General features: G+C 43.0%; 1 protein-coding gene across 1 annotated transcript; it reads right to left on the bottom strand.

Moving 5' to 3' along the window:
- Positions 1-523: 523 nt before the first annotated feature.
- GCM1 (glial cells missing transcription factor 1) lies at positions 524-14789 on the bottom strand. Its single transcript, XM_083431713.1, has 5 exons — positions 14185-14789; positions 9976-10228; positions 7998-8110; positions 6077-6196; positions 524-1506 (listed from the first exon to the last, which is right to left on the bottom strand). The coding sequence occupies exons 1-5, from the start codon at positions 14284-14286 to the stop codon at positions 772-774; spliced, it is 1323 nt and encodes a 440-aa protein (XP_083287839.1). The 5' UTR covers positions 14287-14789; the 3' UTR covers positions 524-771.
- Between the last annotated feature and the right edge of the window lie 12474 nt (positions 14790-27263).

The following is a 27263-nucleotide window of genomic DNA, read 5'->3' as shown; positions in this document are numbered from 1 at the left end:
ATCTCAGTAGACACGTCTAGGTATTCACTCCATATATTCAAACTGATTTAAGGTCATCTTGCGTTTGTCCGCGCAGCGTAGTTGTGCTTTCTGTGCATATTATTGAGAAGCAAGAATAGTTATTTTAGTAAAGTGTGTTGCCAGGTCAGCACTTTTAAGATCACCGCTCAGGTCAAAATAAGGACAATTGTACTGGTTTACATGGCTCTGTTTATGAGCTGCAGTCGGCATTTTTCAGTAGCTGACCCAATGCGCTGAAACCATGCAAAACATTGCACCCAAGAGAGGAATGTAAGTGACGGACTTCACTGCTCCTTCCCTCCAGTACATGAACCACTGAAAAGGAGTCAATGTATACAGAAGAGCAACTCTCTATGAGTGTTTTATGCATATTATAACATGAATGTGCCTATGCACTGCTGTACAACCTTTGGAGAAAAGGTTTCCTCTTTATAGGAAAGGGAACCTGTTCTCTGATGTGACAAATCCAATCCGCCTTCTTTTCTATAAAGTGAGGGGAACAGCACTACAACATCAGCAACTTTATTTGCCTGAACTATAAGCATGAGTTTGACCAAACTGTGGGAGGCAGTAGAAGACAGGAGTGCCTGGCGTGCTCTGGTCCAGGGGGTCACGAAGAGCCGGACACGACTAAACGACTAAACAACAACAACAAAGCATAAGTAACCACCCGAGGTTCAGGATAGCAGACAATCCGTGGCACTGCCAAGAGATACAGAGGAGGTGAGCGACAACAGAAAGGTGTCAGTGTCATCGCAAAGGGAAGAAGTTAAAAAACATCTCATTGTTGCAGTGGTCCAGATTTGTGTATTTCCTTTCTTCTTCAAAGTGCCACTCATTTCCTTTCAGGGGCAAGGAGCTCTGGTAATAGTGATGGGCAGCGTCTGCAATGAGGCAGGGCTCCTCTGGAGAGATCGGGCAGCAGGAGGAAGGAGTGTGGTTGCTGTTATAATGCAGGTGTGGCTTTCCTTCATACATGCCTTCTCCTCCGAATGTACCTACGTTAGATCTGAAGGACTGGTAGCCAACTTTTGCCATCGGGTCCCACTTGGTTGGAGCATGCTGGATGCCTGCATCAACCGCACTTATGGAAGCCAGGGTTTCACAGTGTAGACCCGCCAGGGCTGTCGGAGAGCCGCTGCAGTATTTCTCTGCCAATGGGTTTCTTCCCAGGCCCACAGTCTTATTCCAGGTTTGTTGCTCTCTGTATTCAGAATATGCAAATACTGAGGGTTCAGCTGCGCCTCTGTAGCTATATTCTCTGCTTCTGATCTGTTTGCACCTGTCCAGGTATTTGCTGCAGTCTACGTCCGGAGTGTGCTCTATTAGATAAGAGGATTTTCTTGAACTGTACCCTTTGGCAAGAGACAAGCAATCGTTCAACACCTGCTCTTGTCCCAAGAAGGTACTTTGTGACATAAGGTCTTCCTGTTTGGAGACTATTAATGGCAAAGTGTCCTGGTTTGGCTTCTCACCTGTCAGGGACTTAAGAGAGAAAAATGCATCATAATATCATGCAGCCAAACAAAAAGCCCTCTTAATTTCTCAGATTGATACTATTGAACTAGAAGGCTGCAGCTAAAGGACTTTAGCTGGGTTGTTCAACTCTGTATGTGAAATTCATCCACCTTGTTTTCCCTTTTTGCCCCCTTAAGGTTGCCAGGTCACAAAGTAGCAGACTTCTCTTAGCCTGACATGCCTATGCAGGGCCACCACAGGATATTCTACCGCTTGAGGCAAAGTAGAAAATGGCGTTCCCCCTGCTACTTCCTTCTCTACCCGCACTCTTCCACCTCCACCTGAGGGGACCAGAGGCAGCCCAGGGAAGCCCTGGTCCACTGAAGGTGGTGGGGAAGAAAAAAGGAGTCCAGAGAGGAGCAAATGGAATTGGGGAGGTGGGAGCAGAGGAGACAGGTGACAAATGCAGGAGGTAGCACGCTGTGTGCTCCTCAGAGGCCTGGATCTGTGACCCCTCACAGCTGGCCTCAACCTGCCACCCGAGACAACTGCCTCACCGAGCTTCAGGGGTGGGTGGGCCAGTCCTGTTCCTATGTCCTTATGTTTTTCTCTCTTGCAAACCTTATGGTTCTCAATCTTGCAAACAGTGCACAGCTCCTCCTATCTCTTAGGCCAAGGATGGGGAACCTGAGCAAAGTAAGCAGTAGCTCTCCAGATGTTTAGACAAGAATGCCATCAACCCCAGTCAATATCCCCAGTCAGGGATAATGTAATTCAACAACATCTGGAGGGCCACTAGTTCCTCACCCCATCTTCATCTATGGGAATTTTGCTCCACTTCTACTTGGCCCCTCTTTTATTTAATTTCATGTCTCAACTGAATATTTGTTTCCTCAGGCCACTGCCTACTTTGCTCAACTGTCACTTAGTAGCTGGGACAGTTGACCAGTTCTTCTAGCACTCTGTTTTCTCTCCAACCAAACCATGCAGCTCCTTCTCACTTTTAACACAGCTATGTTTATCCAGCGTCACCTCTCTGTTTTATTAGTTATTCCTTGCCTTCAATCCCTTTCCTTAAGCTTCATTCTCATTTATCTTTCCTTCATCCCCCTCCCCCTTAGTATCTTTCATTCGGTTTCCTTTCCTCTGGGCTCTTCCTTCGTTATCTTCCCTACAGTGGTCTTTGATCATCCTCTGTGTGAGAGTTGTTAATCCCAGCCAAACTGACAACTCTCCCTTCCCTCACAGAAACTAGACTGAAAATGATTTCCTTCCTTGAACAACTGGATATTCTGAACCATCGCACAAGTTCAGCTTCACTGCCGCAGGCACAAATAATAGAGACAGGTAGGAGCACCAACCAAATGGGCAAAGTGCTCCAGTTCAGGGTTCTGCCAGCCAGCCAAGCCCTCTTACAGAATACTCCATTGAATCCCCTCTCCTCCCTCCCCCCACTAGATAGCATTCTCTGGCTAGTGACTGAGAAAGCTCAGACCTTACTAATTTTTTTTCCTGAAAGTTTTTGGGGTTTCTGCAAACCTTGGAGTTCTCCTAAGCCTGCTGATGCTCCCTCCTCATGTGTGTGTAGGGGGGGGGGACAGGACAAATCCCCACTCACCCCCAAAACATTGCTAATAGAGGGAATTATACAGTAAATACGATGCAGAGTCACCACAAATTCTACAGTGCTGCTCATAGTGCCGAGCTCTTCTTTCATGAACTGGAAAATTGCCATGTTGTGATTTTCCAGTTTGCAGAAGAAAGGGGGCGATCTTTTTTATAAATTAGTCACTCCAATGTTACATTACTCATGTGGGTAAATCACTTGCATGGACAGCTGCTTTTGCAAAAGCTGGCTGCCAGTGTATTGTCACAAGTGACCCGGAGATTCCTGGTCCGTCCCTTCCACTCCAGCAGCTATGCAATGTAACCCAGAGAAACCCAGGGAGCCAAACAGCTCTCTAATCTAAAAAGGATCGCACCCCCTCATCAGAACATGTATTTTACAACTGCATAAATCAAAGTTAGTTTGCCTGCACGTGGTTTGACCTAAATGTATGAAAAGAGACAAACGTGTCACTGTGGCTAGAAAACTGTGTCTGGATTAGGGATGGCCAAACCTATCAATTTCAGTCTTTCTCAATTTCTCATTTTTCTCATTTTCCTCATCTTTCGCAACTTCAGTTCTCCACATTTCAAGGCAGTCTGCAAAGGCATAGCGTTTGCCTATATGGTTTGAACAAACACCAGTCATTTGCTAAACACCTCTCTTGGGCACAGAGCAATGAATTTGCTTTGAACACCACAGCTGTAGGATTATAACTGGGGCGAGTTTTATCCTCCCCCCCCAAAAAACCCCCACATTGGGCCACTGATAAGACACTTGGGGCCATTTATTATTATTATTATTTTATTATTATTATTATTCCATATCAGTGTATTTTGATAATTAGTAGTAAATTACCGCTTGCAGAAATAAGACATAGCAAAACACGCTTCTGCTGTATGGGGACTTTGTGAAGACATTTTGCTAGTGGCAAATTCTTTAGAGCCCATCCCTTTCTAAGTTAAAAAGTAATGTGACACTCCAAGGAAAATGTTGAAAATCCATCTAATTTTAGCCTGTTCTTTTTTTTAGGTCATGGAACATACTAGGGTAGTCTCCTTCCTTGTGCATAATTTAGGGGTGATTTCCCCCACTCCCTTCCCTAAGTTGCTCCACATCGGAAGTCAGTATTCTGTGACATCTGGTAGATGTCAGAGAGATCGCTCAACTTGCTGCAGGTGCATTAAAGTGCAGTAAAATCCCATTGAAATTAACAAAAATATAGATCAACGGGACTGAAGTTAGGTAAAATAATTTAAAACCTGCAGGCAACCTATCTTTATTGATATAGATATCTGTTTGTCAAGACATTTGCTATGCAGAAACATTTTCCTTCCTTCTCCTCCTGACCGTCTGTCACAGGTCTAAGGAAAGACTTTGGTAGGTTGGAAATGATGCACCACGCCTAAGCATGTGTCCCTGAAAAGCCAAGTAGGCTTAGTTGGACGCTTAGTTACAGTAGGTCAGCCTTCCCCAAGCTGGTGCCCTCCATATGTTGTTGGAGTCTAGATCCCACAATCAGCATCATCAATGGTCAGGGATGATGGAAGTGGTGGGGTCGCGCCATATCTTTAAAGCACTCTTACACCACCGAAACAGTCGTGGCTGCAGTTTAAGGGTGCTGCCTCCTAGACATACAATTTCCAGCACATGTAACAAACTACAGTTCCCAAGATTCTCCATTCCTGTTAAAAGTTGTCCAAGAGTGATGTGGAGGTGACCACCAAAATCTGGAGGGCCACAGCTTTCCCCGCCCCTACTGTATTTCTTCTCTGTTTACCCAATCCCTTCTCTTCCTCCATTGTTTCTCCAGTGTCTGAATTTAGAGTGTAAGCCCCTTGGGGCAGGGAACTGTCATCCTCTGCTCTGTCAAGCACTGTACACACGATGGTTCACAGTTCTCACACTGTTTGTACTCATATAAGACCCCCAAAAGTGAAGTACCGTATTTTTCCATGTATAACATGACCCCATGTATCAGACAATCCCTATTTTGGGGAGCCCTCAACAGTTGTTGAGCTTCTTTTGTAAGTTCGCTGAGCTGTTGAGCAGCTTTTTGACGATCCCCCACTCTGGCTGACGGAACTGGTACCGTAATACACCGCTCACCAACTACTCTTCCTAAGCCGGGAAGAGCTGGTAAGCAGCCTCCTCTCCGACATTTCCCTGCTACCGCCGCAGCACCAGCCCTCGCTTACTTAACATATTAACCCGTGTATAAGATGACCCTCAATTTATCACAAAAAAATTCAGGAAAAAAGGTCGTTTTATACATGGAAAAATACGGTAATAATGAAACCTGAAGTCAGATTGAAAAGACAGATATATGCAGGATGCTGGCTTTTATTATACAGTGGTACCTCAAGTTACAAACGCCTCAGGTTACAAACGCTTCAGGTTGCAAACTCTGCTAACCTGAAAGAGTTATCTCGAGTTGAGAACTTTGCCCCAGGATGAGAATGGAAATCGTGTGCCAGCGGCACAGTGGCAGCAAGAGGCCCCATTAGCGAAAGCACACCTCTAGTTAAGAACAGCTTTGGGTTAAGAACAGACCTCCAGAACGAATTAAGTTTGTAACTAGAGGTACCACTGTACAGAATACTGTACCACTTTACAGAATAAAACCCAGTATCCCAACATATATCCATATCTTCAACACCTTTCCTGTGTGACCAAGAAACAGATCCCAGGAAAGGGCTATGAAGAGTCACCAGGGGTAGAGAGCTCCCACTCTACCACATGGTATCCCCAAATTACTATTTTCCATGTGATTGAATGGTTGCTATTCATTCAGATGAGAGAATAGTACACCACTGCAGTTGGGAGTATACTGCAACAGTGAGGGAGAAACCTGCCTAGCCCTCATTGATAGAGGTCCCTCACTTGACACACTGCACAGCACAGGGGTTCTTGCAGTCCTCATTACCCTCCTTCAATCCACCTGCCATAATGGCAGACATTTTGCTGGTAGTTAAAAAAACAAGCGTTTACCTCAGCATCTCTGCTCCGTTTAAGTCTCGGAGAACTTGGGGCGTGTGCTTTTTGTATCGATCGTCTTGCTTCGGCTTCCGATTTTGTTTCCGGCCTTGGATGATCGTGAGCCCCCTTTGACTTTATAACAGCAAGTGAAGAAGGCATAGGGGCATAAAACCACAAGGTAGTTTTCAACACAATGCTCTCAAGACAAGGGGTGTAGAATCCAAAATGGCTTGCCTGTCTCGTTGGATGTATAGCATAGCATAGGCTTTCTTCAGGCAACTCATTACATTTTAGATTAAAGTTTCAATTTAAATGGAAGTAGGTTGCCGAATTTGCTGAAATGGCAAAACCATCTCAAAAGATCCATGTATGGAATAGGTTATTCCGCAGGGGAAATCTGGCTTCATAGACTAGACAAAATTAGTGATTTTATCCTGATACTGGTCATTGACTGCAATAAAAAACTTTATACTTGGTCAAAATTAAGAGCATAGTCACCTATAAAGGCACAGGAATGATAATCTGAGTTATCAATTTCTATTTCTATTTTATTCCTATTTTCCCCGAAAGGTTATGTGACTGAATTCTGACATAACTTTTTGAAATTCTATCTTGGAGGAAAATGCTACCATGATTTCCATGATGATTCCCATGTGGATGTTTAGTTGTCGTCTATATTCATATACCAAGGCTCATATCAATAGCTCATTTTTGCTTATTTGTGGCTGTGGTGCTCTGCATGCCATGGTGTTGACCTTTAAAGCCCTAAACAACCTCAGACCTGTGTACCTAAAGGAGCATCTCCACCTCCATTGTTCAGCTTGGACAGTGAGGTCCAGCTCCAAGGGCTTTCTGACAGTTCCTTCATTGTGAGAAGTGAAGTTGCAGGGAACCAGGCAGAGGGCCTTCTCAGTAGTCATGCCCGTGCTATGGAACACCCTCCCGTCAGCTGTCAAGGACATAAACAATTATATGACCTTCCGTAGATATCTGAAGGCAGCCCTGTACAGTCATACCTTGGTTTTCAAACAGCTTAATTCTTGAACGTTTTGGCTCCCGAATGCCACAAACCCAGAAGTGACCGTTCCAGTTTACAAACTATTTTGGGGAGCCAAATGTCTGACTAGGCTTCTGTGGTTTCCGATTGGCTGCAGGAGCTTCCTGCAGCCAATCAGAACCCACGCTTTGGTTTCCGAAAGTTTTGGAAGTCGAACGGACTTCTGGAATGGATTGCGTTTGACTTCCAAGGTACGACTGTATTGAAAAGCTTTTAATGTTTGATACTTTGTTATGTTTTCTTATATTCTGCTGGAAGCTGCCCAGAGTGGCTGGGTGGGATACAAAATAATAATAATACTAATAATACTACTAGTGGTTGTTGTTATTTTATTTATTTAAGAGTAAACACCATTGAACCTAGTGGGACTTACTTCTGAGTAAATGTGTAAGTAATGGAAATGTGACATGTGCTATGGACTTGACCATCTGGTTCAAAAAACTGAGGCAGATGTTTTCATGGATTCAGCTGAGAATGTTCCATGTGCCTACTATTTTCATGTTTCTCTTTCTTAGTTCCTTTGCAGTTGGTATGGTTTAAAATGGTTGTTTTTATGCAATGCTATTTTTCTAGAGGTGTTGAAACTCATCCTGAACACCTCCCTTATTTTCTTAGAATGGCAATGGCGCCCACCTAAGAGGTGCCGGAACTGAGTTCCAGAGAGTTCCAGCTGGGGAAAAAAGGCTTGCTTTTATGTATAAGCATGGCCAACTGGTTAACTTTTGTGGATCCCCTTACCTGAGGTGTCATACCTCACTAACAATTTAAATACTCTCTTTGGCTCAGTGTGAAACATTTCCTGGTTTGCTCATCTTCCAAGCTCAGTTCAGCTATAACAGCAGGCTTGCCTTGAATAAATCAGATACTGTTACCAACCTGAAAAAATATGAATGGTCCTTCATGTCTCCAGAAGTTTGTGACAGGGTATCCACCATGACCTCGGCAGGGAATAAGCTTCAAGGGCCCATAGCAGTTGGGACACGATTTTCCTGAAACAAGTGTACCATTAAATATTTTATTTTGAATGAACTTGGTTTTAAGATTATGTCATGTTAGAAGTTCATTGTGTAGGGTACAATATACTCTTTTCATGTTGAGTTATTGACAGCAGATGTCTCTGCTTGTAGCAAAGGTGTAAAGGTAAAGGGACCCCTGACCATTAGGTCCAGTTGTGGCCGACTCTGGGGTTACAGCGCTCATCTCGCTTTATTGGCCGAGGGAGCCGGCGTACAGCTTCCGGGTCATGTGGCCAGCATGACTAATCTGCTTCTGGCGAACCAGAGCAGCGCACAGAAACACTGTTTACCTTCCTGCCGGAGCGGTACCTGTTTATTTACTTGCACTTTGATGTGCTTTCGAACTGCTAGGTTGGCAGGAGCAGGGACCAAACAATGGATGCTCACCCCATCACGGGGATTTGAACAGCCGACCTTCTGATCGGCAAGTCCCAGGCTCTGTGGTTTATTTAACCCACAGTGCCACCCGCGTTCCAACAAATGCAATGGGACTTGTGTCCAGGTAAAATATCTTTGGAAAGTGAAATGTGCTGTAGGCACAAATGAAACACAAAACCCAAACTTGTCTAAGGCTGTGAACCTATGTCCCCTTACCTGGAAGTAAGTCTCATTGAACTCAATGGAACATATTTCTGTGTAGAAATTAGATTGTGCTGTAGGATTCTCAGCTTCGAATTGCAGTATAATATCTTGATCAACCTTACTTACCTCTACTTGAAATAAAGTCCCATTTGATTTTATTGAGATTTTCTGAGTGTGCTTATTACCTTAGACTATAAGCTCTTATGTTTGTTATTACACCATCAAAAAAATATACATGTTCACTTAGCCTGAATAATTTTGGTATTCCTCAGTAAAGGACCAATATATGATCCTTATAATTAGATATAGATACAATATTAACCTTACTGGAACTAATTCACTTTCTGCCCCAAATAAATTGAATTCTTTTGGGAAAGTTTCCATTTAGAAGATTGCATGAATATTCTCTCCCCAAAATTTCATCAAATAATTAAGACTTCCAGAAATTAATTTATCTTCTATGAGTGTCACAATCTTTCTTTCATGATTGTCCTCATTTTTGTCCTAATCTTTACCTTCCAAGTACATAGTCTATTCTGTACACACCTGCAGATCTGTTTTACTGAATTACACAGGGCTCATGTTCAAGTAAGAATACTCAGGATCAGCTTGTAAACTAGGCTCACTTACTTTAAAGTAAACTCAGTGTACCTTTTTTTTAAAAAAAATGCACGTATATTATATAAGGGGAAAGTGTACTTTTAAAAATGCATCCATTTGTGAAAGAAAATCACTTGCAAAATGTGTTTATTAGGCGAAATGTGAACTGGAAAAAAGAGAAAGAGAGAGGGGGGGAAAGGCCATATCCATCCATCCCTACAATTACCGTATTTTTCGCTCTATAAGACGCACCAGACCACAAGACACGCCTAGTTTTTTGGAGGAGGAAAACAAGAAAAAAAATATTCTGAATCTCAGAAGCCAGAACAGCAAGAGGGATCGCTGTGCAGTGAAAGCAGAAATCCCTGTTGCTGTTCTGGCTTCTGGGATAGCTGCGCAGCCTGCATTCACTCCATAAGACGCACACACATTTCCCCTTACTTTTTAGGAGGGAAAAAGTGAGTCTTATAGAGCAAAAAATACAGTATATGTACTTCACAATGTGATACTTCCAACGTGTGGCTGGAGATGTACTAGTCTAATGCAAATCAGGTTCTGAACCAGGATTACCCAGTAGATGTTTTTTTGTGGCAGCGGAAACCCAAATTGAACTGCAAGAAGTCTAATGTAAGCCCTTTTCAAAGAAGCATACTTACTCTGCTGTTTTTGCCTGGCCTTGTCACATATAGCCGGCCTCAGATACATCTTTCCCCCATCTGAAGTTGAGCAATCATTGCTGCAGACCACGACTCCGAGGCAGGACTTTTTTAAGATGCGCGAGTTGTGATTGTTGGTGTTCCTCATTGCCCAGCTACTTAGGTGCCTCTGAGCATTTTTGTCATCAGAGCTATAGATGCATTTTACATAGGACTCTGGCCATTCCTGAAACCAATCTGTTTGTTTCACGTCCTGTAAGGAACCCAAAGAATGTGATGTTTCAAAGCTAGGAAACAAGTCCGCGCCACACGACCTAAATTCAAAGACTATGAATCAAGTCTGCAACACAGAGCTCCCTTATTTGTTTGCATTTATTAAGTCTACTTTACATTTATTGCAGAAACAATTATCTGCTCCCCTCTGCCCTAGCAAATATATTAACCTGGCTGAATATTCTTCTATATTTCATGGTAGATTCCACATGGCTGTGCATGACCATTATTCATTTACAGTGGTACCTTGTTTTTCAAAAGCCTTGGTTCCGAAAAACCAAAAACCTGGAAGTAAGTGTTACAGTTTCAAGCGTTTTTCAGAGGCCAAACATCCAATGTGGCTGTTGGCTATTGCCTGCACCAATCAGAAGCTGCGCCTTGGTTTTCAAACATTTCGGAAGTCAAACGGACTTCCAGAACGGATTGAGTTTGGCACTTTTGTTTTTGCTATTTACCGGTATTTTGCGTTTTTGAGGCTTTTTTGGTTAATTTGTTTTTATGACTGTGTGAAACCTAGTTCAGCTACTGATTGATTGATTGATTGTGTGACTGCGGAAATGGATAAAAGCCCCCCATCCAAACAATGACTATCATCAGTGCAGGTATGAAAAATATTTATTTTTAGTTTTTATCATCTACAATACTGTCTTATTTATTTTATAGTACAGTTCGATTACTGCTTTCATTTTATGGATCAGTGCTCTTGATAGTAAGATTCATGCTAAATTGCTGTTTTAGGGGTTGTTTTTAAAAGTCTGGAACGGATTAATCCGTTTTGCATTACTTTCTATTGGAAAGCGCACCTTGGTTTTGGAACGCTTTGGTTTTGGAACAGACTTCTGGAACGGATTAAGTTTGAGAACCAAGATACCACTGTAATTAATTTGGAAATATTTCTAAACTGCTCAATGAAACTGCTCTTGAAGAGATGTGCATAATAATACTGTAGACGAAACACTGAAACCCACAAAACTATAAAGAAAACAATTACACATAAAATAATTATCATGCAACGACAGACACAGTAAGTTAAACTTTTCAAACGAAGGTAGGTCACTAAATTATATGTCTGGGTAGACTTGCTGAAATTAGAAAAAAAGCCTCAGAAGATGTCTAAAATAACATAGGGGGTCTCTGCCTAATGTCAATAAAACTTTATAAACATTCAGGGCTGATGAATGGCTGAAGGTACATATCATTTTAATTAGAACAGCATGGAGGATGATAACCGAGGCAGATAAGGGCTGCATATACACTCTGCCTTGAAAGCATAATTCTTTCCATCAAAGAATTCTGGGCACTGTAGTTTGTCGAGGGTTGCTGGGAATTGTAACTCTGTGAGGGGTAAACTACAGTGCCCAGAATTCTTTGAGGAAAAGAATGTGCTTCGATATCAATTCTTGCTGTTTGGATATGCACATTTGCATAACACTCAACAATTTGTGTCAATGAAGCAAAAGCCTAATTCCAGAACATCTAAGTTGTCTCTTGGGACAAAACTGATGGTTTTCCTCCAATAGGAATGTGCTACAGCTGATCATATTCTAAAGGAGAGCAGTCCTGCTCTATCTTCAAAGTACTGTAGAGCAGGAGAACCCAGGCAGATATGGAGAGCAACAATGCTTGTTGTTTGCTTGTGGATATTTGCATATTGTTCATGATTTGTGCTGAAGGTTACACATATAACATCAGAGATATCTCCTTGGGACAAATGTGCATTCTTATGAATGGGCTGAACTGATCACATCACAGAGGGGACTGGTCATTCATTCCCCATTCATATCTGAGTGTTTGACTTTTGGAAGATTTTTTTGATAGAAAAAAGAGGGAAAGAAATAGCACGCAAGTTCTGGTGGCTTTTCTCCCTTTCAAGATCACCTGCATAAAAATTACAAATTACTTTTTCAATTTACTTTACCCCAGTTCCACTGGTGTACTAGAACTATTTTTAAACGTGGAATTCTTTTTAAATATTTGTATTGTTTTTATATGTGGAAGTGTTTTCAATTTTTTATGCTTTTCTATTTTATAATTTCATTTTTTATTGTTGCCACTCAACCTGGGACCGTATGATAAAGAGTGGGTATGAAATCTAATCAAATAAAGAAATAAATTCAGGGAAAATGATCAAGTACTATATCTGTTCTGGCAACTTTTGACACAGAAACTCTTAGAAAAATATAGCTACCTGTATATCCATTCATGGCACCGTGGCTTGCTAGTGGTTGGATCTCAGATATTGTCAACTATTATCTAACCACAAGTTGACATCATGAAAATTTATGGTTTCTGTGACATGGATGGTTGTAAACATGGATGAAACACTCCAGCTTGCATGTGCTACAGCTGATTGGGATCTACCATAAATATGAGAATTTTGCATGGAAACCACAAGATGTCTTTGGAGGCAACACTCATTACTCCCACAGCAAAGATATTGTTTGAACAAAGTCTACTTATAGAGCTAGGATTGTTTTCTATACTAGGCATGATCCAACCAAATCCTATAGGTTTTAACATCTCAATGGGTTTTTCACTTTCTTCTCTCTCCTTAACTTTTTATTTCACAGGACTTAATTTCTTTTGCCATTGGAATGAGTGTGATGCAAAGGCTCTTAACATATTTGTCAATAACACCTCACAACGTATTTGTCAATAACACCTATCAAATTCCTGTTGCAACTTCAGCTTAAGTTACCCTGTTAACATTTAGCTCTAATTACAGTCTAATAATGCTATAATATATGTTTTATTTGACAATGTTTAGAAATTGAAGACGTATTTTAAAAATATTTCAGTTTTGAGCAGTTATGAGTGCATTTTCATGCGCCTCCATGAGGCTTGCACAATGCCCAGAAGTCCCTGGTGGCATGCAGTCAAAGAAGGTAACACGATATATGTGCCGAATGACCAACCTTTGCTGGGAATCTCATTCAAGCTACCGCCAAACCCATTTTGACCAAATGAATTCAACTCAGTTGCAGCCACCCTACAGCAGAACAATCTCCCCACCAAAATCCATTAGGACCTGTTGCTCTTTCATTTTAGGTAACAGGCAAAAATTTGAATCTTCAAAAACTTTTGATGAATCTTTCCTTTTCTAGCCTTTTTGTTTAAAGCACAGTTTGCCTTTTGACTGTTTCCAGAAATCATCATTGTTGACAATTGTCATAGTAACATGGGTGTTTTTTTTATTACTGTTGTAATAAGTAAAAGTGGGTGGCATACTGGGTGGCATGCAACTACATTTTACTCACTCAGAGTAGACCCATGAAAACTAATGCACACAACTAAGCTAGGGCTATCCATTTCAATGGGTTTACTCTGAGTAAAACTTAGTTGATTACCACCCATGACTTTTAAACATTGAATTGCTGTTGTTTCGCTTCGTTTGTCACATTGAATTTCTTTTTTGAGATGGATATAATCTTTTTTTTAAAATTCTCAGGTTTTATGATTTTATTTGTTTCATCACCCTGTTGGCTGTGGATTTTTAAAAATATACACCACCTGGAGTTACAAATAATTTAGCGGTATACAAATGACTTAAAGAAATAAATAATATAGTAAAGAAATAAAAACAGTAAGTAATATTGTTATCATCTAGCCCAACCGCCTGAATTTGCAGCTGTCCCACACAGGGATTGAACTTGCAACCTTGGCATTATCAGCACCATGCTAAAACCAACTGAGCTATCCAGGCTGAGCTAATACTGCTGAACTTCTGACTTGAGTTTCAAGAGTTTTCAACTGCAAGGGAATTATAAAGCACAATGGCAGCAAAGAGGTATTATCTGTTGTGCAAACACTGATGGAATTATGCAAATGAATGATCAAGTAAGCAAATCAATAATATATTATAATATAATGACAGAATATGATGGTTTTTAGAGTAGCTGCAATTTCTACAAGACTCTTGGAATTCTATATACCTACCTTGGGGAGCTTGATGTCATTGATGTCCCAGCTGACCATTTCACCACTTTGAGAACCCAAGGCTTCCTGTTCCATGCTGACATCCTCTGCAGCTCTCAGCATTTCAAAATCCCTTCCCTAGACTCAGCAACAGCAGTCTCTACTGCCAGCCTTTGAAGCTGACTGTCTGGCAGCCACTCCACTCGCAAGTGTTTAGAACCAGGAAGCTGTTTCCTGAAGCCAAATGATAGGCTGCTCAAGCACCATTAAAGATAAAAATCTGTATTCTTTTGCTAGAAAAACTTGTTCCATCCAAAGTTTTGCAAGCGGCAACAATAATGGAAAGTATAGCTTCGAGACAAGAGTGTGGCCTTCTGGAGATGTCTGTAGCGGAGCTAAAGCAAAGCCCCCCCCCCCCAATGCAACTCCTTGTTCTCGTTCTGAAATTTATGGAGCCAAAGCACACCTGTTTCGTTCTAGTTAAACTTTCACATTGTAGTCAAGAGAAAGACACTATAACATTATAAAAGGACACTTGTTGTTCTTCTCTGTGCTAGAAATATACCGTAAGAATTTAAACAACAGAAAATACAGTTATTTACTCATTCCCTCTGGGTGGAAGAAAATGTTTCAAATGCTGGGATGCTTCACAGCCTGGCCTCAATGTCCCAAAAGAAAATTGTGACAAAGCCTACAGTCCTGACCCCATTTGCCTGGAGATAAGCCCCACCGAGTTCAATATGATTGTTGTTATTATTACTCATTGATTTATTAATGATATTCTATGCAATCATTCCAAAGCAATTTGCATATAAGATTATTACAAACAGTTAAAAACACAAATACAGCAAATATAAAGGTAAAGGGACCCCTGACCATTAGGTCCAGTCGTGACCTACTCTGGGGTTGTGGTGCTCATCTCGCTTTATTGGCCGGGGGAGCCAGCGTACAGCTTCCGGGTCATGTGGCCAGCATGACTAAGCTGATTCTGGCGAATCAGAGCAGTGCATGGAAACGCCGTTTACCTTCCCGCAGGAGTGGTACCTATTTATCTACTTGCACTTTGACGTACTTTCGAACTGCTAGGTTGGCAGGAGCAGGGACTGAGCAACGGGAGCTCACCCCGTCACGGGGATTCGAACTACCAACCTTCTGATTGGCAAGTACTAGGCTCAGTGGTTTAGACCACAGCGCCACCCATGTCTTGTACAGCAAATATGCTTAAGACTAAAAACCTAACATGCAGGAACTCGTGGTAAAGTCCCGTTTACCCAGCTGGGAAAAACCTGTCGGAACGACAACAAAAAAGTCTTCAGTTGCTTCAGGAAAGTTCAGATAATGGGCATCTGTCACATCATGATGGGAATGCTATTCCACCGAACAACAGCAGACACAGTAAAAGCCCTGAGCGGCTTTGAATCTTTTAGGGAAAACTGTCCTGCATATTGCAGCAATCTACTGGGTGCATGAGAGATAGGGCAATAACTTGGTCCCAAGCTGTAAAAGGCCTGCAATATTAGTCCCAAAATATTCAACTTGGCTTGGTAGGAGAGTGGCAGCCCAGGTGAATCCTGCAAGCAGGGTGTTATATGCTGGTGGTAGTAAGCTCACTGTATGTTCTGCACCAGCTGTAGCCTCCAGACCAACAGCAAGGGTAGCCCTACACAGGGTGCACTGTGGTAATCCAATGTATGGACAACTATGGCCAAGTTGTCCTCTTCTAGGAATGGCCACAGCTGTCAAACCAACCAAAGTTGGTAAAAAAAGGCACTCCTAGCCACCGAGGACACCTGAGTGGGACACTTTGTCAACTGAAGACTTCTGCTTGGCTAAGCTATTGGCAGTGACAGCCACGTACCTGCCTGGCCAGTGCCCTAGTGACCAACCTCCATGGTCAGAAGCATCATGCCCCTGAATACCAGTTTCAGGGCATCACAGGTGAGGAGAATGATGTCTTGCTCAGGTTCCGCTGGCAGCCTTCCCATCTGTCACTGTTAGAACAGAGTGCTGGATTAGATGGGTCCTCAGCCTTGGGTCACATCAGGGATCTTCTGGTGTTCTCACTCACCTTTGGGCGACAAAGATGGTGAGGGGATCTGAAGATTGAGTCCTATGATTTATGGCTTAAGGGGTTAGACAGATCAATTCTGGAGATGACGTGATTAAGAGGCAATGATAGACATATTTGAGAGGCTGAAAACCCATCTATTTACTGAGGACTTTGACGTCTGAGATGTGTGTTTACAGGGAACCACCCTATCCCATAACTGTAACTGGTTTTAATGCTGGATTTTGAGATCGGCCTGTCCTGTGAGAGGTAGGTAATAAATGATTAATAACAGATATGGAGTAGGGAACCTTCTGCCTGAGGGATGCATTTTCTCATGGGCAATGTTTTGGGCAACCTAGTGATGGATGGGACCAGAGGCAAAAGCAGGTGGAATAATGGCTATGAAGAAGAGAAGAAGAGTTTGGATTTGATATCCCGCCTTTCACTCCCTTTAAGGAGTCTCAAAGCGGCTAACATTCTCCTTTCCCTTCCTCCCCCACAACAAACACTCTGTGAGGTGAGTGGGGCTGAGAGACTTCAAGGAAGTGTGACTGGCCCAAGGTCACCCAGCAGCCACATGTGGAGGAGCGGAGACGTGAACCCGGTTCCCCAGATTACAAGACTACCGCTCTCAACCACTACACCACACTGGCTCCCAGTGTGGTGAGTGCCTACCTCTGTACAGTAGACGTTCCTCACAAAAGTCATAAGCTTCTACACCAGGCATAGGCCAACTCGGCCCTCCAGATGTTTTGGGACGACAGCTCCCATCATCCCTGACCACTGGTCCTGTTAGCTGGGGATGATGGGAGTTGTAGTCCCAAAACATCTGGAGGGCCGAGTTGGCCTATGCCTGTTGCACACCCACACCCACCTCTCTGTTCAAGGAGACATTTCAGCTAGGCAAAAGTCCTCCTAGAGGGCATGGAGCTTGGTCTATAAGAGGTGGGACCCTGGGAGAGTCCTGAGCCCCAGCTCATGAGACATGGGCCTGATGTCCCCAACCTCTGAGATAGACGACCCAACCAATTCGTTCTCTCTTGTTCATCAGGATAGGAATGATAGGGGAAAGGATTTTGATTTCCAGGTGGTACGAGCTTTTCAAAATAGGAACCAACCTGCTTTGGAAATTGGCAGGCTCTTCTTTGTTAGATGTATTTAAGCAGAGGCTAGATGGTGGCCACGTCTTTGGTTTCCTGCAGCAGATTTCTTGCACGGGCAGCAGGTTGGACTAAAGGAGCTCAAGTCAATGATTCTAAGCAGAAACTCTTTGGAATCCAGTACAAGCAACCTACAGGCCTGGTGATCTTGTAATGCATAACTATGTCCAGCACTCTGAGGAACTTCAAAGAGATTTAAGCAAGCAAGCAAGCAGAGTGCCTGCCTTGGGCACTCCGTACCCTTAAGCCAGTGACCTGGTGTACTAGTGCTGAATGCTATTACTGCCCTGCAGATGCCTCAAGTGAAGCTGTCCTGGGAATTTCCACACTAGGTGTGCACACACACACAATGCCTTCAAAGCACAATCGGAGCACATTCTTTCCCTCCAAGAATTCAAAGTACTGTGGTTCGCCCCTCACAAAGTTACACATGAAGTCGTTTTCAAATCATCGTTCTCCTGTGCTTCTTTTGTTTCATTTCTGGAGCTCACACAATCCTACCTTCTTCTCTCTTTTTTTGCAGTGGAGAGAACCAGAATAGGAACGCGATCTCTGTAGGTTGTGCTAGATCATCTCCTGCCTCCTTGAAGATGTGTAGTTTAGAGGGGTGTGGTGACATTTCAGGCACCTGAGCCCTAGTTCATTCACCACACAATTTTCACTTCCAACATATTCTCATTGTTAGCATTCTGGTCTGTGCCAATGTTTGTTATTATTCTGATCAATTAAAAAAATAAAATAAAAAGTTGGAGAAACTCTGCTAAGCCCGGTTAAGAGCCAAAGGAATAAGCTGTTTACTGCAGCAACCCAATCTCCTTGATTGTATCGGAGCTAAGGGCAAAGGTCACAGTTATGTTCCAGCCACAGGACAGAGCTCCCGGGAAGCCTAAAAGGCTTTCAGATGGGGGGGGGGGATAAATGCTACACTGGAAAAGTGTAGCTGCACCTGCTTCTTTTGTACTGATGAGTCCTAGGAATAGGAATACAGTGGTACCTCGGGTTAAGTACTTAATTCGTTCTGGAGGCCGGTTCTTAACCTGAAACTGTTCTTAACCTGAAGCACCACTTTAGCTAATGGGGCCTCCCGCTGCTGCCATGCCGCCGGAGCACAATTTCTGTTCTCATCCTGAAGCAAAGTTCTTAACCTGAGGTACTATTTCTGGGTTAGCGGAGTCTGTAACCTGAAGCGTATGTAACCCGAGGTACCACTGTACATCCGTTTCAGCTCCTCATTTCTCCAGACCTCTAGGTTCAGTTCTCCAGAGTTTGCGATTTACTTATTTATTTTCAGGCGGTTAGTGTCTGTACATGGAATGGGGAGGGCACCATCTTATCCTTTGTCTTGGGTCCAGCCCTGATTGAGAGGGTAAACCCTGCTTTGTACAGCTTCAGACTGCCAGTAAATGTTTAAATGATGGAATAGCCCAAGTTCCTTCCACAAACAAGTGCTGGTGCTATCACTTCCCCCTTTGGCCACCCTACTCTTTTCCATCTCACCACATCACCATTATTATTATTATTATTATTATTATTATTATTATTATTATTATTTTGCTATTGGTGGCCATTGTTGATGGCAGCCCTCATCTCCCTTGTTTGTAAAAAAGGTAAAGGTAAAGGGACCCCTGATCATTAGGTCCAGTCGTGGCCGACTCTGGGGTTGTGGCGCTCATCTCGCTTTATTGGCCGAGGGAGCCGGCATACAGCTTCCGGGCGAACCAGAGCAGTGCACGGAAACGCCGTTTACCTTCCCGCCAGAGTGGTATCTATTTATCTACTTGCACTTTGACGTGCTTTCAAACTGCTAGGTTGGCAGGAGCTGGGACCGAAAAACGGGAGCTCACCCTGTTGTGGGGATTCGAACCGCCGACCTTCTGATCGGCAAGCCCTAGGCTCTGTGGTTTAACCCTTAGTGCCACCCATGTCCCTCTTCCCTTGTTTGTAGGCTGCTGCAAAAAGACTTCCTGCCAGTACATGTCCCACACTGAAGCGCTGTGGCTGCCAACTTCTTTGGGCCTGCCATTGTCATTTAAACAATTCCAGACCCTGCCACAAGAGTGACTGCGACCAATCGGCCAATCAGATACTGCCTTTAAGATCACAGAGCCAATAAGAACGTTGGGAGTGATGAAGGGAAGGGCTCAGGGAATGTTGGCTTGCTCCAGACACTGCTCTGGTGCCTTCATTGGCCTTGTAATACACACACACCGCCCCTGGTGCCATCTGATTGGCAGAGCTGGCTGCTACTCTTTATCTTTGAGACTGGAATTGATTTTGGTTCAAATGGTGGGCAGCTGAAGCTTCAGCTGCCAATGCAGAGGTTTGCTTGCTACTATCCTGTCATGGTTGTTTGCTGGTTTTGGAGGCCTCCTGGATTGAGGCTGGCCTCTGGAGCTGTTCCTCATAGTCTGGGCTTACTACCCATACAAACAAAACTGGTATCTCAGGAGAAGAAGCTGAAATTTTCTGGATAAGTGGTTTTCTGTGTGGAGGGGATGATTGTGCTCAGCTGTGTAAAACTCCAACCTGCCGACTGAAAGGGACGAGTTCAGAGACAGGTTTACCCCCTGAGTGAGAGACCGTATCCTGACATTTCATCTAGCATCAGCTGGGAATGCATTTTAAAGTTTAACATCTTTGCACCAAATCAGGACAGCAAAGGCATGCGGTTATTAAAAGAGATCGCCTGGAGTTTGTCAAAAATGTAACAGCAGGGGGACAAAACAAGCCTCTCTGTAGTTTTGAATGTCTGGTGTCTGTGGGAGGGCATCACACTTCCCCAAAGCCAACTAGAACCAAAGGGCAAAATTATTCGCTGGCTATGTACAATGGATTTAAAGCCAGATCAAACAACTGCACTGAAAGCAAACCATAAACCAAGGCTGAGTAAAGTCCTCATCTGCTTTTGAAATAAATTATGTTTAATGAAAGACAAGGGGGTGGAGTATTTCTGATGCAACAAAACTGACTAGGTTCAAGTAGCCTCCATAAGGCAAAGCAAAGTAGTGTTTACATTGAACCAGATGAGAATCCTGGGAACCTTAGTTTGCTAAGCATGCTGGGAATTGTAGCTTTGTGAGGGGTAAAATACAGTCCTCCTGTTGTAAGGATTGCTGAGATAATGTAAGCAAAGCACCTGTAAATATTCAATTTTTATTTTGTTCTTTATTTATTTGCAATAGTTATATACTGAAGTCTAAGAAAAAAAATAGTAGGTTATATTAAGAAACCAGTTAAAGAGGATGGAACTCGATATGAGGGAGTTTTAAAATGCAATCATATGTAATTACATTTATAAACATCGAGCGTGGGTGAGCAGAAAGTCATTAATATTGTAGAATAGGATTATAATTATTGATTGTTAAAATGTAATTTTGAATCTTGAAACCACTTTCATCAGTATCGCTTCTTTGGACTTCTGAAGGGGCTTATGTCAATTTAATTTTAGATGGAAGAACTGATAATTATTGCATTGTATCATGTATTCTCAATAACCTCTGAAGGCCAAAACTGGAAGCCTTCCTGTTCCATAAACTCAAAAAGCAGTGCAATGTAAGACGCCCTTTCTCAGCTCTTTCGCAAACACGAAATATTGACCTACTTACTGTATAAGATTTATATTCTTCTCAGAATTACAGAGCTAACCAAACCTCTGTGTGGGAGATGTGCAGGAGGAGTAAAAAGAAATGCTTCACTCGTGGCTGTCTTGTACTAAGCAGGGAGACAATCTAGATGACTTTCTAGGTCCCTGACAACTCAATTATTCTTTGTCAACGGTATTGGTTGCCCATGGAGTCTGTTAAGGGCTGTTAATGACACACCCTTAGCAGTAGTAATTTCCCAGCATTTTTTTTTTTTTTAATTCCCAGCATTTTTGAACTCGAGTGAACATGGAAATCTTTTAGCACAACATATAACAAAAGGGGTTTTCTTAATTGAATGTTTGTGTGTGTGTATGTGTGGACTTGAATATACATTTTGAATTAACAAAAACACTCTTGTTTACATATTGTATTTTTAACAGACTTTTTTTGAGTAATCAAAACAATTTACAACACAGCAAAACGAAGAACCAAGTGACAAATGGCCATTGCAAATCTGTAACGCATGGTTAGATATTTACATGTTGTATTAAGAGATTTCCATGTTCGCTCAAGCTCAAAAAGGCTGAGAAATCACTACGGTCAAAGGTGTGTTTGTGGGCCGCAACAATAAATGCTATTCTGAGTCTGATTCCATTGAATTGACACAGAACTAGTTATATAAATTTTTAAAAACCCATTGCAGCCGCTTATTGAAGCCAACAGGAAGAAATAGATGGTGGACGACAAAAGGGTTTATTTTATTTTTATTTTTTGCAGCCTGATAACTATTTCATAAATATTTCTGGTAGTGTGAATCCTTTTGGAAGGATGTTGGCGCTTGTATGTTCTGCAGGATGCATCAAGTTTCTCAGCACGAGAGGAGAGAACGTGCCCCTGCACAGCTGAAGTGGCTACTCAATTAGTTTTAGAGCTCAGCCAGCTGTGAAGAAAAATCGCATTGGGAAATCTATGACAGTTTGAAATAAAGCAAATTAACTTTGCCATAAGGCTGAAGGACATGGAGGACTGTGGCCTCTTCGCATTATCAAAGTACCTGAACTAATCAGGAGATAAAGCAAAGCACAGCAGGCATTAGGAGCTACATTAAGCAGCCATTTTGGAACCGGGCCCTGACAACAGCTGACATTTTCTGCCCAGTTACAATCGACGAGGGATCAATTTCCTTGGGAACACGGAATGATCTGTAACATACTCTTTGCATCTTTAACTTTCTTATCTTCAGATGCACAGTTATTGGCGCAAGCTTTTAACTTTCCCCCCCTACCAGATTGACTTCGTTTATCAGCTTTTAGAAAGTTCCTTCCTCATGAATTAATCACACTGATGGAATACCATCACTGCAATGGATCCCTGTTGCCCCACTGAAGCTACTCCTGCTGGCATGCTGATTGCAATAGCTTGTGTTCTTTGTGTTTATATTGATTTAAAAACAACACCATGGTGTATTTGGGCTATGAATACAGAGGCATACAGGTTTTAAATGTTCTGTTACGAATTTTCATCCACGAATCCTCCATCTTGAACAGCCTGGCTTTCAGGCTATTGCCCCTGACTACATTTCTGCCCCTCTTATGACCTCTTTTTCAGACACTGATGAGAGTGATCTTCTTCGGGAGAAATCCAAACCTGATATCCACTGGGGTGGGCAGAGTTTAGAATAGGTGGCATGCTGGTGAAGACCTTCATCCTGGCTTAGCTGGAGATACGCTGATCAAAATTCTCTACACCAGCTCAGCCAAAGGCAGCTGACCCAAGGCTGGGGTTAGTCTTAGAAGAGAGGTGTGGTGGTGGAAGGATGAAAGGGAGACTTTCAAGTATTCCAAACTCCATTCGACTCAGTTACGTGACCTACCAAGTCAGCACGAGCAAAAAGGGAGGGTGTAAGTCGAGAAGAGTTTGGATTTGGATTTGATATCCCACTTTATCACTACCCGAAGGAGTCTCAAAGCGGCTAACAATCTCCTTTCCCTTCCTCCCCCACAACAAACACTCTGTGAGGTGATTGGGGCTGAGAGACTCCAGAGCAGTGTGACTGGCCCAAGGTCACCCAGCAGCTGCATGTGGAGGAGCGGAGACGCGAACCCGGTTCCTCAGATTACAAGTCTACCGCTCTTAACCACTACACCACACTGGCTCTCTAGTCAGCACTATTTTAAAGGCTTGTATTCGCTCTTTGAGACTGGGCCAGATCTGCTACCGGTAGCCCTACTCCTGAACCAGACCCTGCAACTGATTTAGTACTTTTCTATAAAATTGTGCAGTGCGGGGAGAAAGTGGATAAGAGAGAACTTTTTCTCCCTCTCCCTTAGTGAGCACTCACACGTTACACTGTGGGTGCACTTTGCGGGATTGCGCGTGACGCTTCAGACCCCAGAGAACTTTCCAGTTTGTATGGGCTGGCCTGCCTCTCCGTGCTATTCTGTGGAGGCTCACGCCCAGCCTCAGGTTACACAGGTTACGCAGGTTATATGCTGGGAGGTGGGGCCAGTCATATAAATAGGGGGTGGAGCCAGCAGCAGCCAGGCAGTCAGCTCAGGAGCTTCACCCACCCAACCCTCCCTTTGTTTAATGTTTCTTGTTTACAGGTTAACCCTTTTCTTCCTGTTTAGCGGGCGCTGCTGCAGTCTTTTGACTGGTTGCTGTTGAAGAGCCGGGAAGAAATTTTCCTGCACTGGCAGGCAGGAATTCCTTCCCGTAGGAATTCGTCACAACTTTGACGGTATAAGGCTTGGGCTTTAGTCTTTTCTTCTTCTTTTTCCAAATAATTTTTTATTATTTTCTTTACATTATCTTTTTTTCAACAATCCATACATCCATCAAAATATAAACCCTTTTGCTCTGCTGAGCTATGGCTTCCCTCCATCCCTTCAGTTGCTAGCCCTTATCACATTTTTTCGCGTATTTTATTCTCACATCTTATCTATTTTACATTGTAGGACTTACTTCAGTCCTGCTAGTGTTTTAAAATTTGTACAGCTGTCTTTTAAATACTCAATAAATTTACTCCAATTGTCCTGGAATCTCTGGTCGTCCTGGTCCCGGATCCTTCCTGTCAATTTGGCTAATTCCACGTAGTCTGTCATCTTCACCTGCCACTCTGCAATGGTAGGAACTTCTTGTGATTTCCAATTTTGGCCCAGCAAAGTCCTTGCAGAAGCTGTGACATACATGAATAGTCTCTGGTCCTTTATCTTAATTTCCTTTAGTCGTTTCTTCCCTAAAATGGGGGGGGGGCATGAAGTGGTGACTCACCCCCCCCCCGCCGCCTGTGGCGGCGATTCCAGGGTCACCTCTTAAAGCGGTTGTAATATAGGTGTCACTGGCCATACACTGAAAGGTTGCCAGTGAACTACCTTGCATGTGGAGATATGAGGTGGGCTGCCTGCGTACACATACGACTTGCAGAGCACCCCCATATCCCATTTACCCTTAGAAGCCCCAGTCCCCCCAGCTGGGGGGCTGGGAGGGATACACACCCAATGCCTAAGCCAAGGTCTTCTACATTTGAAAGTTTAATAAAGTTGTGGCCAATTTTTAATCCATAACACGTGGTCATGTGTCATTATTACTTACTGGTGATCCCTGGGGGCCGAGGTGGTTGCCACTTGGTCACGCAGTACAACACCTCTTTATCTTTCCCACAAAGTGTGAGGAACTTGTTTTCATCACACTTTCCTCTGAAGGACCTCAAGGGAACACTGCTCTACGTACTGACCAGAGACAGATCTGTTTAGCTGTAGAAAATGAAGCTGTGTCAGGTGAGTTCAGATGAGTCACTGGAGCAGGGCGTATGATCACCTCCTTTCCATTTTAGGCACATTGGGTTAATGCAAAATGTCAGAGCTGCTGCCTTTGAAGGATGCTGTCTCTGTGCAGAAATAGGTGCCCTTCAGACCTGTCCTTTCAAATATTTGCATGAAGCTTAGACTGGTACCCTGTTTGGAAAGTTACATTGGTCCTCTGTAAGAAGCAGCTCAACTCCAAGGACATTAGCATAATGTTAAAGCACTAATAATCTATCAGATACAATGAGCTACATTCCCATTAATTTAAAACAAGACTTAATTCTCTCCTAAGATCTTAAATTCAACCACACAATGGACAGAGGGCCGGAATCCAGCTAATAGGTAAGCATAGAGTAAGTTGGTTAGTTGCGTGTGGAACTCAGAGCTTAAGAGTGTGGTAGATTGGGAAGATATTTTCAGCTATGTATCTTGGGCCAGCTGATTTATATCAGCCTTGCCCACCTTACAGACTTTTTTTGAAGGGCAAGACTGGAAAATTCCACATTTGAAATATAATATTCTGGGCTTCTTGGAGGAAGGACAAGTTATGAGTACAATATACAATAATACAATAATTATAATTACAGTTTAAAAAATAAATGATGTGGTATGTCCACTATCAGTTTATAAAGTGGGGAGAGGATTGTAGAGAACCAGCGGGATGGGAACAACCCCTCACTTTTCCCTATGCTTGTTCTGGCCTATGATGTTTGACATTTAGACCATGGAAGCGTGGGAACTGTGGTCTGAAGGAACATGAGACACGCTGAAGTAAAGCAAGTCTGTGTCTGCTCAGTGACTGAATGGGAACCCAATTTATGCTGCCTCACATTTAATGGATGACAGACAGAATGCATAAAGTCAGGACTGCCCATCAGTCAACACTAGGAACCGTACGGTTGCCATGGACAATTCATTGCAGGAGAAAAGGAGAACTTCTGCCTTTAATTTCCCTCACAGTTCATTGTGCAGGGTCCAGTTTGTAAAATTCGTTATCAAAATATGAACACCCTATAATCTAGTGGCAACTTGAATTACTCCCCTCCCCCTCAGTTGCTACTGTATGCGAAGAGGTCTGATGGGGTAGCAAGGAAATGTGTTCTTCGTTGTCTTGTCAGAGGACATTATATTCTGGCTGTCAGCACCACGGAGAACTCCTACAAGGGCATATCAAAATTGTTACCTTGCAAATAATTGATGACAGCTGTTTGCAGAAAACCCTTTCCCTCTCCTCTGCCAGACAAATTTTAGAAATTCTGGGATGAGCTTCCTAAGATTCACAGAGGTGTTGGTGGTGGGGGCAGACCTCCTCCTTTAGTTCTGATACCATTCCTCCATTTATAGTTTTAAATCTTGTTCTATGCATCTTGCTGGCCGTGTTGGATTCACGTCCCCCAGTCCACAAATAGGCCTTCTGTGTACAGTACAGAATGACTGCATTCATGATATAGAACAGTTGACCAGCAGAGGCTTCAGCGAAAGATGAGTCAAGCACAGACTAGGTGATGATGTCTTATTGCACTGACTTCTCAGAGAATGTCTTTCAAGGTTCATTATCAGAGCAACAAAGAGAACGGGATATGTAAACCAAAATTTGCTCCCTGCTCTCAGACCCTGATAAAGAACATCCAGTCGTTTGAAAATGGATCCAGGGATATTCAGGGTCTGTCCCCCGCTCCAACCCAAAAACACCACTGCCTTTTTGGAGTGTTAGAAGGGAGCCTACTGACTTAAAAAGTTCAACACAAAATTCAGTGTATGCAGTGGAAGCTAACTCTCGTATGTTGGGAATTTTATTTATATTTCTGAACAATTGAGTTTCAGTAAGTAGATGACGGCCAAACTAGGTGTCACATTATTTACATATTTATAAATTGGCATGAACTGGTGTTAATTGCAGACACAGCTCCCACTTCTCCTACCACCTGTGTCAGGAAGGCAATGGAAGATTTATTATTCATGCAAATAGCAGGTGTCGGATGGACAAGTTCAGGACCAGAGCAGAGGGCAAAGAGCCTGATGGCCCACCACAGTCCCTATACCTGTCAGGATCTGGATCTGGTCCTCCCACCTGCAATTTCACTCTAACTGTTAGGTTGTGGGTGAACATATCAGACGACACAGTGATTCTTCAAACAGCTCTTGTTTATTCACAGGCCAGAACAGAACTGAACTGAAGGGTTCAGTCAGCCTGCTTATATAGAGCTCCACTAGAACGCAACAGTAACCATTTTCTGTAACTATCCAATCACTGAACGTCACTTTCGCTCCCTTATTTGCATATGTGGACCTGAACTATCTACAGTATCCCCCTGCTGGCCCAGGGTGAGAACTTCAGTACATAACAATGGCTGATAGTCAACTAAATTGGAGTAGTGATACCTTGGTAATCCATTCCGAAAGACCGTTCCAAAACCAAAGCGTTCCAAAACCAAGGTGTGCTTTCCTATAGAAAGTAATGCAAATGGATTAATCCATTCCAGACTTTAAAAAACCCCTA

This window comes from Podarcis tiliguerta (genome assembly GCF_965153285.1).
Source record: "Podarcis tiliguerta genome assembly, chromosome: 3".
Classification (NCBI taxonomy): domain Eukaryota; kingdom Metazoa; phylum Chordata; class Lepidosauria; order Squamata; family Lacertidae; genus Podarcis; species Podarcis tiliguerta.
This window is presented reverse-complemented; position numbering and strand designations above follow the sequence as displayed.